This window comes from Anomaloglossus baeobatrachus, chromosome 1 (assembly GCF_048569485.1).
Source record: "Anomaloglossus baeobatrachus isolate aAnoBae1 chromosome 1, aAnoBae1.hap1, whole genome shotgun sequence".
In the NCBI taxonomy this organism is placed as follows: Eukaryota; Metazoa; Chordata; class Amphibia; order Anura; family Aromobatidae; genus Anomaloglossus; species Anomaloglossus baeobatrachus.
The window spans coordinates 326,354,524-326,368,248 of NC_134353.1; the positions used below are offsets into that span (position 1 = coordinate 326,354,524).

Consider the following 13,725-nt stretch of genomic DNA (forward strand, 5'->3'; position numbering starts at 1 on the left):
AATATTTGCAATTAACTCATTGTCCTCTTTTGTCTGTGAAAATCGGAAATTGGTTTCTTGAGGATTACTATGGTTTCTTTACAGACTGACATTAGACTGCCCAGACACCGAAGTACCAGCATCTGCCAATGATTTATTATTTATAGGGGACACCATTTTTTATATAAGGATCATTCATGTTAAGATTACTATTATTTTACTATGTCAGCCAGCATCTTTTCTTAATGCTTTTTTTATACTTTGTTTCTTTCTGTTATTACATCTACAGATTAACCATGAAAGTGAGAAGAAATCCCTCATTACTAACTGTCCTAATTTTTTTCCCATACTTCTCAGTCAAAAGGTGACAGGGGTTTTTTTTTTAAGCCGTATTCAAAAATGAATGTTTTTTTTGGGTGGATCACAAGAGTTATTGAAAATAGTGGAGAATTCTTAGTTGGGCTTGGGTTGGGTTTAAATCCTACCAGAAATGTTGGCAATCATGAAGATTGTACTGAAGAGAAATTACAGGTACTTTTCATCCTTTTGTGTGACATGCCAGGCTTAAAGTTGGCAACCAAAAAATTATTCTGCTTACCAAAGCAGGATATAGAGATAAACTAAAGCCCTCCATACACGTTAGATGCTTCGATCGTTTGGCCAACATCCATCTCTCCCATACACAGAAGTGTTTGTTTGGCCAAGGGCTCCTGTATTCTCTGTGCGAAAGAAACCAACAGAGTTATCAGCCAGCAACTCTCTCTACAAGAACAAAGCGATTGGCAGTCCTAAATCAGACATACTCAATCAACATTTTCCCGACAATCAGTCGGCCAGTGCTACCATGCACCTAACACTGTAGCCTGGAGCCATTGATGTCAGAAGGAATGGCTGACATTAGACAAATGTGTTTGGCGTGTTTTAGGCCAGTTTCAAATGGATGTGTCACAGCTGCTACAGTCACCGCTTCCCCTCTTGACCTGTGGTTCACATATAACCATATGGTTAAAGGGTTTGTCCGGCTTTGGGGTACAGGTTTGCATTCACTGTATGTAACTGCGAACTTGTGAATCATCACAGTGTGCGCTGTCAGGATTCTCCGACACAGGTGGGCATGTGACCGGAAGTATGCTATTTGCATCAATTCGGTAATGTGCCAACTAGACATGCATGGCCTCGCTTAATAGAAGTCAGACAGACACGTCTAATGGAATGTTATTGGAAGTAAGCAAATCGCATACTAGCAGTCACATGACCACCCTGTTCCCGAAGAATCCTGAAGTGCGCGCACTAATTGCTATGAGGATTCTCAAGTTTACAGACTTAACGCAAAGGCCGGACAACCCTTTTAAGCTGAGATCAGTGGAAATTCTCTGCATCTGGGAGTTGCAGTGGTAATAAAAATCCAGAAAAAGGGCAATAGATCTTACATTCTGTTAACAATAGAATAATAGAAAGTACTGTTAATTCCTTAACACATGTTCAGACATTGACCAGTGGAACAAAGTCATAGAGCAGCTGGGAACACCGTGTCCAGAATTCATGAAAAAACTCCAGCCAACAGTCCGAAACTATGTAGAAAATCGACCCAAATACGCTGGACTGACCTTTCCCAAGCTTTTCCCAGACTCTCTATTTCCAGCCGATTCCGAGCATAATAAACTTAAAGGTAGGTGTATAAAATGTATTACATCAGATTTTTCAATTAATGTGCATCAAATATCCTACATTGGTAAGTTACACTTGCTGCATGTGCGTCAGTTTTCTTCCCAATTAGGCTTTAAATAATGAGATTTGTAGTATTATTTATCTTTACAGGGAAAATTGCCTCTTTTGTCCTTCTTTCATACACATCTATCATAGAGATTGGATAAGATCAGCTAAAGACTGGATTCAATAGATCAGGTCCACAATGGGTGAGCAGGCATTTAAAGATGACAGCATGGGATGACTGGCGTCACAATGACTCATCCAGTGACTTACAATAAGCAGAGAGGATTATGCCATTAGCAGAAGAGGGGGCTTTTCATATCATTTAGAAGGACATGAGTACTTGTTCAAGAACACGTCATCACATATGTGAAACAATAAAATGATTTAGATAATCATATCCTATATTACACCATTGTATCAGAATAGTCTGCACTTGATGATATAAGAAAATATAATAAATAAGTCATTCAGATATTTTTATCATAGTCAGTTGCATTTCTACAGCATCTTTGAATTTTACCCACTAACTAAATCCTTTATGTGGAAAGTTTACCATCTTGAACATTCATCCTGTGTGGTTACATATTTTCAACATCTTTAGGCGGGCTTTGCACGTTGCGATATCGCAAGCCGATGCTGCGATGTCGCACGCGATAGTCTCCGCCCCCGTCGCAGGTACAATATCTTGTGTAAGCTGGCGTAGCGAAAATTATCGCTACGCCAGCTTCACATGCACTCACCTGCCCTGCGACCGTCGCTCTGGCCGGCGACCCGCCTCCTTATTAAGGGGGCGGGTCGTGCGGCGTCACTGCGACGTCACACGGCAGGCGGCCAATCGGAGCGGAGGGGCAGAGATGAGTGGGATGTAAACATCCCGCCCACCTCCTTCCTTCCGCATATTCTACGGAAGCCGCGATGACGCCGGTAGGAGATGTTCCTCGCTCCTGCGACTTCACACACAGCGATGTGTGCTGCCGCAGGAGCGAGGAACAACATCGGACCGTCGCATCAGCGTAATTATGGATTACGCCGACGCTGCACCGATGATACGATTACGACGCTTTTGCGCTCGTTAATCGTATCATCGAGCCTTTACACACTACGATGTTGCATGCGATGCCGGAAGTGCGTCATTTTCAATTTGACCCCACCGACATCGCACCTGCGATGTCGTAGTGTGCAAAGCCCGCCTTAGTATGTCCATAAGTTTTCAGTAGTCTTAATGGTATTTCTCACCACTGTAACAACTGCCAATGTACATAAATTCTGCAACCAGTATCACATATTTATGGGCAGCAGTAGATACAATATATACTGTATGTCTATTTTATATGTGTTCAGACGGTTTGATTTTTTAGTTTGCCACTGTGTGCGACAGTTAAGGTTTCCAGATGTTTTCACCTAATTTATCATTTATCGACTTTTAAAAAAGTTGTAAACTTTGTTGCAAATGTACCGGTCCCACCTAGAGGGATTTACGTACAACAGCATTTTATTCTGCCATATTGCATCATTTTGCAAAGTTGGAACTTTTTCCTCTAAAAAGTCGCAGAAATGATCAGAGACCGAAAAAAAGGAGCATTCGTGTGCACAATTTAGATGAATTTGGTGAAACAAACATCAGCGAATACCACAAGATTAAAAAATAAAAGGGACTTTAAAAAAACACAAAGAGTGAATCAAACTGAACTGTATATGTGCGTCTGGCACAAGTTAAAGTATCTCTTCCATACATGAGCTGATTTTCTTCCTGACTTTCCCACTTCAACTATGTAACTAAAGAGCAAACAATATATAATTATGTATATTTTTATAATGCTTTATATATAATTAAAATTGTATCGTGTATAATCAACCATTACTTAACCTACTGATTGGCCATGCCATCGGTTTTACCATCCACAATGAAACACAGAAGGCAGTAGTGGTGACCAGTAGGGATGATGGAAAACCTCAAATATTCGGCTTCGCGAATATCCGACGAATAGGTTGCCGCTATGCGAATATTCGATGCGCAATGTAAGTCTATGGGAAGCCTGAATAGTTCCAAATAGTTGTTATTTGGGTTTCCCCTAGACTTACATTGCGCATCGAATATTTGCGAATAATCGAATAGCGGCGACCTATTCGGCAAAAATTTGCGAAGCTGAATATTTGAGGTATTCGATCATCCCTAGTGACCAGCTATTTAAAGGAGTTCTCCAAGAAATTAGATAAAAGAAATAAATTATTTTTAAATATTAAACATTTTTCTAAATACCTTTATTTAGCAAAAAGTTATGCTTTATCTAGTGCACTTTTTCTGGATTGTATGGAAACTTCCATCTAGGATGGGAAGTGAAGGGGTTAATACAGCCTTGTTTTTTTCATGTGTTTCTTTACTCCTTGTTTCTATATGTCCCCTTGTGGTTTTTCTACCTTTAGTCTAAATCTACAATGTGCATAATCCAACAAGGAAAACCATTTCATGCGTGCCCAAATGTTGTTTTTAGTATATCTGATACTTTTGGGAGGCTTTTTTTTTACTTTTTAACTTTTTAACACATGTAAAGGTTAAGTTTTACTATTTAAGTTTTACTAGTTGCTGATCACCACTGCTGTTTTTAAAATCAATAAAATGTATTAATTAAACCTAGCTTCCCCCATATAAATGAGCCTGTATCAATGGCAGGAATCATATTGTCACTCTTGTTTCTTATCCAGCCAGCCAAGCAAGAGACCTTTTATCAAAGATGCTAGTGATTGACCCAGCCAAGAGGATATCAGTGGACGAGGCACTACAGCACCCCTACATAAATGTTTGGTATGACCCTGCAGAAGTCGAAGCGGTAAGACTTTGTATTCTCCTTCAGAAAATCTCAGTAGAAATACCACAAAGGCCATTTTCACTCTTACATACTTTTATTTAAAATTTTACATTATTATTTTACTATGTTTGTTATTATGTGCTAAGTATAACACTGTTAGCACAATGAACTATTTGTAGTACAATTTACAAATTCATTGCTAAAGGCAGATATAAATCTATTACATTGTAGCCCATCATGACCAAACACACTGGCCTTAATACAGTGAAAAGAAGACTTACATTAACTTGTCCGTCTAGTTGATACAATGTCAAAATGAATTACTATATTATTACTTCTTAAAGCATGTACTACCTTTGTGACAACAGACCGGAGCTTCTTAATCTTGCTGGGTCCCTACATACAGGATCAGTTTATAGTTTACCCACACATGGGGCTGGCTATGAGGGTTGTCTTATAATGACTATATCATTACATATATTCTATTAGGTTATAGATATCATAAGAAACCTGCCCATCCATATGCTACTATAGGTAGCTGGCCATGCATTGGGATGGCCATTGTCACTATGTAATGCTTCATTACTCAATGTATAACTGATTGCAACTTCCTTGGTGAAATCAGGGTCTCTTTCCCTGGTGATATATTGCCTTTAAAGGCTAAGGACATTTTTCACGTGGAAAAATGATTTGTACATAGGTAAACCATAATTACATCCTTTTGTGCTTTCTTCCTTTTTGTAGCCTGTATTTCCTGCTCTCCTTGAGACTGTAAATACTTTTTCCCCTGTCCATTCTTGAGATGTGTCTAAAACCTCGATCCCTACGCTGATGCTATCTCTAACACTTAGAGAATGGAGATGAAAGCAGAGAGAGTTGTCAGAACTGGGCAAGAGCTCTGACAGATTTGTAACATTTTTGCAAAAGCACCCAGCTATATTGGTGTTACAAACACTGCATCAGAAAAATGATGGAAGAAAAATTAATGAGGACTATATGGAAAGATGCTTACCTTTTGCCTTTAGGAAGCAATGGAACATTAAAAATAAATTGAGTTGAAGGTCTGCATAGCCTTTAAAGAGTATATTCCCCTAACATAATAAAAATATTACTGTATACTGTTCTTAGCTGTTTGTTTCCAGACATTAATTTGAGTTGCAGGGGCAAATTCCTGTCGGTTGCTCCATTCAAACTCAAAAAGGAGTTAAAATAGGGACTTGGGTCCCTATTTCTAGTGATCATTGCTGAGAACTTTCAGTGATCAAAAATGTATCAACTCTCCTTTAGGTCAAGGGTGCAGAACCTTTTCTCTGCCAAGGGTAATTTGCATATTTTGTTTCATTAACTCACCCCTGATATGACGGCTGGGGTTGCTTCTCTTTGGGGAGACGTATGATGTTAGGTGGTATTGATGATGTTGCTACTCGCAACTTTTTTTCCAAATTTGTGTCGGTCTGGAGCATGGTTGATGAATTTTGAAAAGAACTCACAGCAGATGTATATTACACTGTAGATCTCCACTGTAGGGGAAATTAATCACTGGTTACATTACATTTATAGAACTCAAGCAGTGGGGGGGTCTGCTGTACACATCACATATTAGACATCAATACTGCTCTATATACATCACATAGGAGACATAGTGGTATATACATCATGGTAGAGTTTGGGGGCTCATAAATCACAGGAGAGGCTGGGGGCATATACATCACAGGAGAGGCTGGGTACATATGTACATCACAGAAGAGCCTAAAGGCCTATATTTCACAGGAGATACTGAGGGAAAATTCATCACAGGAGAGGCTGTGGACATATACATCACAGTAGAGGCAGGGGCATATATACATATATATATATATATATATATATATATATCTCACAGGAGATACTGGGGGCTCATACATCACAGGAGAGATTGGGGGCATATACATAAGAGGAGAAGCTGTGGACATATGTACATCACAGAAGAGATTAGGGGCATATATAACACAGGAGATACTGGGGGCACATTCATCACAGGAGAGGCTGGGGTCATATACATCACAGGAGAGGCTGGTGACGTATATACATCCTAGGAGATACTGGGTGCACATAAGTCACAGGACAGGCTGGGGGCATATATACACCTCAAGAGGATCGAAGGGCATATACATCAGAGGAGACAATAGGAGCACATACATCACAGGAACCTGAGGGCACATAAACATCATAGGAGAAGTTAGCGGCATAGGGGACAAGGGGGCACATGCATCACTGGAGAGACTTTAGGTATATATGCATCACAGGAGACAATGGGGGCACATATATCACAGGAGAGGCTGAGTACATATATACATCATAGGAGAGGCTGGGGGCATATATACCGTACATCACAGGGGACATGGGGAACATACATCACAGGAGAGACTGTGGGCATATATATACAGTATATATATATACATATATATATATATATATATATATATATATATATCACAGGAGAGGCTGCGGGCATATATACATCACAGGAGACGGTAAGAGGGTAGGAGCATATATACTTCACAGGAAATATTAGGAGCATATATACATCACAGGAAACCCTGGGGGCATATATACCGTACATCACAGGGGACATGGGGCACATACATCACAGGAGAGACTTTGGGCATATATATACAGTATATATATATATATATATATCACAGGAGAGGCTGGGGGCATATGTACATCACAGGAGAGGGTGAGAGGGTAGGAGCATATATACATCACAGGAAACCCTGGGGGCATGAAGATCACAGAAGATGCTTGGAGTATATACATATACAGGAGAGACTGCTGCTGTAGTCATTGTCGGTGGGCCTGTAGCACAGAGCGAGATGACTCCATCCACAAAGTACTTCATTGCACGGTCGCAGAGTGACCACGTGTACGTGTTCTCAATAAAGAGCAATTAATGGGCCCAAAAAAATTGTCTGCCAGCCCAAGCACTGTGGTCCCAAGGGATCTGCTCTGGTGCTGTAGAAAAGGTCATAACAGGCCTCAAATTCCCCAGGCCTGCTAATAGCTAGATTATAAATGTCCTTCACCACTAATTGAATGACAGCATCAATATGAAAGCCTAAAAGAGCTATAGTAACAAGTATAATTGTATATGCTACGCATGCCGCAAAAATACAAAGTGAACTAATAAAAATACTTTTTCCTGATCTAGAGTCACACGACAATTCACTCTATCCTCCTCTGTCAAAAAATCTGGGAAGTATAATTTGACATTTGCACCAGAAATCCTCAGAAATAGGAGTCAGAGAAGGCATCAGAGTTGGAAAATGGCTGAGAGGGATCATGTGATACACCCTGGGATTTTTCCCGTACCAAAAAAGATGTCACTCAATGCTTTATCTAGGACAGCTCCTTGCTGCATGCACGTCTACTAACTAGTATGAGTCTATAGTGGAAAACACCATATAGGACTGTCATAGCAACATGATTAACTTTAAATTGCGCAGCTCTTTCTGTTCTATAGCTTGCCATGCTCATGATTACAGACTTTAAAGGTTATTCCGGTGCTGCTCACTTTTGCATGTGGAGATGAGCGATCGGCAGGTATCATTCTGCTTTCCCACTTGTTGGAATAGGGCAGGTGTGCGATACCTGTAAATGCCAAACGATGTGCCCCAGCAGGTATCGGTAGAATAGATGGTAGATGGAAGAAAATCCCCTTAAATTGACTCTGTAAAGCAGACGTGCATTCCAATTAAATGTTCTTAGCTCTAGAACAGTTCTGAGAACTCACATTATATCGTGGCAATTACAGCTTGGAGCTGCAAACATCAGGAAATCTCTTAGTGAAATTTTACAGCAGCAACAAAACAGAATAAGACGTCTACATGTTACAGTTGGATTTAAAGGACTAAGTGGCCCCCGACTGTGTGGAAATCTGCATTTGATATTTCAATAAATTGCATCTCCAAGTCATCAAAGGTGGAACAGTTTCTGTAGACATAAAAAAGCAATTTCTTCAAGCGATGGGATCTATTTTTTTAATCTGAAAAGAAAAATTAGCAGCATAAACTGAATCAGGCAGTGGAATAATTAACATTAGGCAGGGTACAAGAATAGAATGAGTTATTTGTGGTCCCTTGGTCCCTGGCTCATCTTCTGATAGTAGCCTGCACATATATTATATTCTCAGCACAATGCTGAATATTATATAAATGTGTCTTAATCAGATCATCCCCAGAAATAACGCCTTATTGAGTGTTGCTTCTTGTTTAGATCTACTGACTACGTATTGTCCACGGGTTATGCCCAACTATGCAAGATATCACCACTCCAGCCTCATGTACACCACCACCCATTTGTGTGGGACTTCAGGAGATAGTGCGGTACAGTGCGCCTCTATCTTCAGCAGTCCAATCAATAATTACACCCACTTCATTGTTAAGGAGAAGGTCAATGCCCTGTTCTGAGGTCCTAGTAGTTGGTCCTCCTTGGCCAGACGGAAATAGCTCTTTAAAAAATTATGTTGTATTGGAAATGAGGTTCTATAAAACACCCATTGGGTTAATAAACAATCAGTTGCATTTTTGGGAACAGTTTAGAAAGTAGTGACATAATTATACAGTTGGAACTTTAATTTCACCATTTTTTTTCTTTAGTATGCGTACATTCATTTGTAATTGATATGGCAATAGTTTAATGTCTACCATAAGATGTTATTAGAAACATTCTTTTTTTATTCTTCATTGTGGTTATTTACTTTTTATGTGACTTTCCCTGTTAAAAATATCTTGAAATATTGCAGTTTTCATATTACCTATTAGGACAAGTAGAATTCACTTGTCAGCTTTACTGTTTAGATTAGGACACAGTCAGCAGAGGGCTAGGGGTTTAATGATAGCTCTCTTGTTCTGTTGTACAGATGGAGATATAGAGCAGGCAGGACAGCCATATTATACACATACTGTAGATAAGGCTCTGAATACAGGGCCTGTGCAACTACCTGATCCCAGAGGGAAAATTAGGCAGTACTCCATCACATTTGGCGGCTTTAAATAATCTTTGACTTTCTTCTGTCAATTTCTTCCCATGTATTGTAACTGCATTAAGAAATACATACCATGTCTATGCAGACAGTACAGGAAAAAGGTGTGTGCCCCTAATATGGTCACCCCTAGGAATGTTTTATAAATGAAATTCAGCTGATAAAAAGGAAAAATTCCTTTTGAAGCAGACTTGTTGAGTTTCCTGTGCTACACTACGTTGTATTATATAACGGGGAAATATGGACTTTGGGAGTACCGTATATACTTTTCTTTGATTTAATGCCGTATTTTTATGTAAAAGATGTTTTTGTAACGGTATGGTTCAGAATAAATGCCTTCACAGCTCTCCATTTATAAGTTAAATATGTGTAGACTTTCAGCAGTCCGTGGGTAGCGTATGTAGAACTCCTAACCTTTCTGTATAGTGCCCCCAAATGAATCGTCATCAGGGGCCAGTGACAGAAGCAGTGAATGTCAGTAAGGTAGGTGGCACTCACCCACAATAAAACACTTTTTCTTTATTCGTTCAACTTCATAAAATGACAGCAATGGAGGTACCGTAATACAGGGGAAGAGGGAGAAAGCAGGTACACTAGGCCGGACGACGGCCGTTTCGCACCACTCATCGCTTCCATGGGACCATGGAAGTGCTGAGTGTCATGAAATACCCATCGTTCGGCCTAGTGCACCTGCTCTTTCCCTCTCTCCCCTGTATTACAGTAACTCCGAGACTGTCATGTTATGAAGTTGGACGAATAAAGAAAAGGTTTTTTTTACCGTGTTTGAGTGCTGCCGACCTTTTTGACATACAGACATTTGCCTTTCCTGTTCTTGGGATTTTAAAGCTAAGCACCACAGAAAAGTCTTACACACAAGGAGTAGTAAGTGATGCACTCCATCATTATGGTGGTACCAGGAACCGTATGCTATTTTTTCTTTAAAGGTAATTCATAGGAACAGTGACTAACCCCAGCGCCGCAGTGATATCAATTCATTTGAGGGCAGTGCTAGAAGCTGTGGAGCGGGACCCACATCATTTACTGCTTCTATCACTGTTCCCTGCCTATATATTCTTTCATAGAAGCTATGGCTTTGGTGGAAATAGAAGCAGAGTGCTGTCAGTGCACTCACATCTCATTCAGCATGTATCATTATGGATACAGGACATTAGAGGAGGTGGCGATGCAAGAAACTAGTAAGTAGCTGCAGCAGAGCCCCCTGGTAACATCCTGTTCTAGGGGGGGGACCTAGACGCTGCAAGGAGTAAGTGCAGCTCCAGCTTCCTGACAATGTCATATTTGAGACTTCAATAAAAAAACACATTACAGTAAGAAAACACTTACAGGGATTATCTAGATAGGGAGAAGTTTAGGGTAATGAGTAATATAACAAATTACAAAAGCAGTTAGGGTGTAAGGATAGATAACTAGGAAGGACATTTTAGGTGCCATGCTACCCCTTTAATAGCCTGTTATATACAGTATGTATATATATGAGATGCGCTACCGAGAGTGATGATCATATAAGCAAATCAAAAGATTATTTTACATGATGAACAAAGATTTTGCTCTTTTTTAGGGGTGAAGAGCAGCCTTTGTACTGGGATTATCGGGAAATTAGTTTTCTTAAGGCGGGCTTTACACGCTGTGACATTGCTAGCGATTGCTAGCGATGTTGCGAGCGATAGCACCCGCCCCCGTCACACATGCGATATGTGGTGATTGCTGCCGTAGCGAACATTATCGCTACGGCAGCGTCACACGCACATACCTGGTCGGCGACGTCGCGGTGACCGCCGAACAATATCTCCTTGAAGGGGGAGGTGCGTTCGGCGTCACAGGGACGTCACTAAGCGGCCGGCCAATAGAAGCGGAGGGGCGGAGATGAGCGTGACGTAACATCCCGCCCAGCTCCTTCCTTCCGCATTGTCAGTAGAGGCAGGTAAGGAGATGTTTGTCTTTCCTGCGGTGTCACACACAGCGATGTGTGGTGCTGCAGGAACGACAAACAACATCGCACCGGCAGCAGCAGCGATATTATGAAAAGGAGCGACGTGTCAACGATCACCGATTTTTGATGTTTTTGTGATCGTTGATCATCTCTCTTAGGGTTTACATGCTGTGATGTCGGTAACGGCGCCGGATGTGCGTCACTAACGACGTGACCCCGACGATATATCGTTACCGATGTCGCAACGTGTAAAGCACGCCTAAGAATGCATGTTCACAATAATTGGCCAGTGTAAATTCTCTCTAATATCAGCCCAGTCCTTTTTCTAATTTGTGAACGTTATGGGAAGGGCAAATAGAGATGTGCAGCTAATCACACTATACATAGCTTATTTCTAGTCTGTTGCCATAGAAACTCTTAGGTCTGCATAAGAGCTATAAACACAAATTGGTGGTATATACTGTATGTAAGTAAATATGTATTTCTTATTTTTTTTTATTATGGATACATTAGAGTAATTAAAATATTTCATTATGCAATTATATCTAAGCCTTCATGACAATAGATCAGTTTTAAAATATCCATTCACTTCACTTTAATCTTTGTTCTTCTAACTTCTGTCATCAGATTTTTGCCACCTAATCTGATAGCAGCATATTATAGAGATAGAGACATTGAATCCAGTGAAGCATCACTTACTGAGCTACTTAGTGTTGTTTTGATAAAATGATAGTTTTATCAGCAGGAGATTATCACTAGAGGACCAGTAACCCTGCTGCTATGTAGTCCTCCATAGTCATGATCTTTCCATAACCTCACCCCCATAACTGATTGGCAGCTCTATGTGTACACTGTACATGGGTATAAAGCTGTCAATCAGTGGTGTGGGCGGAGTTATACAGACTTCAACATTTAGATAAATGATAGATCTGTAGCTGATAAAAATAGTCATTTTATTAAAATTTTATTAAAATGACTGCAAGTAGCCCAGTAAGTTATACTGCAGTGAAATCTCTGCCCCTACGTTATGCTGCTCTCAGATGGAGTAGCAAAAATCTGGTGACTGATTCCCTTTAATAACTATATATATATATATATATATATATATATATATATATGCACACAGTACAGGCCAAACGTTTGGCCACACCTTTTCATTCAAAGAGTTTTCTTTATTTTCATGACTCTGAAAATTGTAGATTCACATTGAAGGCATCAAAACTATGAATTAACACATGTGGAATGAAATACTTAACAAAAAAGTGTGAAACAACTGAAAATATGTCTTATATATTCTAGGTTCTTCAAAGTAGCCACCGTTTGCTTTGATTATTGCTTTGCACACTCTTGGCATTCTCTTGATGAGCTTCAAGAGGTAGTCACCGGAAATGGTCTTCCAACAGTTTTGAAGGAGTTCACAGAGATGCTTAGCACTTGTTGGCCCTTTTGCATTCACTCTGCGGTCCAGCTCACACCAAACCATCTCGATTGGGTTCAGGTCTGGTGACTGTGGAGGCCAGGTCATCTGGCGTAGTACCCTATTACTCTCCTTCTTAGTCAAATGGCACTTACACAGCCTGGAGGTGTGTTTGGGGTCATTGTCCTGTTGAAAAATAAAGAAAAATAAATGATGGTCCAACTAAATGCAAACCGGATGGAATAGCATGCCGCTGCAAGATGCTGTGGTAGCCATGCTGGTTCAGTATGCCTTCAATTTTGAATAAATCTCCAACAGTGTCACCAGCAAAGCACCCCCACTCCATCACACCTCCTCCTCCATGCTTCACGGTGGGAACCAGGCATGTAGAGTCCATCCGTTCACCTTTTCTGCGTCGCGCAAAGACACAGTGGTTGGATCGAAAAATCTCAAATTTGGACTCATCAGACCAAAGCACAGATTTCCACTGGTCTAATGTCCATTCCTTGTGTTCTTTAGCCCAAACAAGTCTCTTCTGTTTGTTGCCTGTCCTTAGCAGTGGTTTCCTAGCAGCTATTTTACCATGAAGGCCTGCTGCACAAAGTCTCCTCTTAACAGTTGTTCTAGAGATTTGTCTCTAATCTGAGCTGCTGTTACCTGCAATTTCTGAGGCTGGTGACTCGGATAAACTTATCCTCCACAGCAGAGGTGACTCTTGGTCTTCCTTTCCTGGGGTGGTCCTCATGTGAGCCAGTTTCATTGTAGCGTTTGATGATTTTTGCCACTACACTTGGGGACACTTTTCAAAGTTTTCCCAATTTTTCGGACTGACTGA

General features: G+C 40.5%; 1 protein-coding gene across 6 annotated transcripts in view; it reads left to right on the forward strand.

Annotated features, from left to right (window-relative positions):
- Positions 1-13,725, forward strand: part of MAPK10 (mitogen-activated protein kinase 10) — a 438,981-nt gene that overhangs the window by 362,295 nt on the left and 62,961 nt on the right. For all 6 annotated transcript variants that reach the window (XM_075351827.1, XM_075351845.1, XM_075351823.1 and 3 more), the window contains 2 exons: positions 1,466-1,648; positions 4,396-4,520. In XM_075351827.1, the coding sequence (XP_075207942.1) occupies positions 1,466-1,648; positions 4,396-4,520 (308 nt within the window). The remainder of the gene's footprint in view (positions 1-1,465; positions 1,649-4,395; positions 4,521-13,725) is intronic.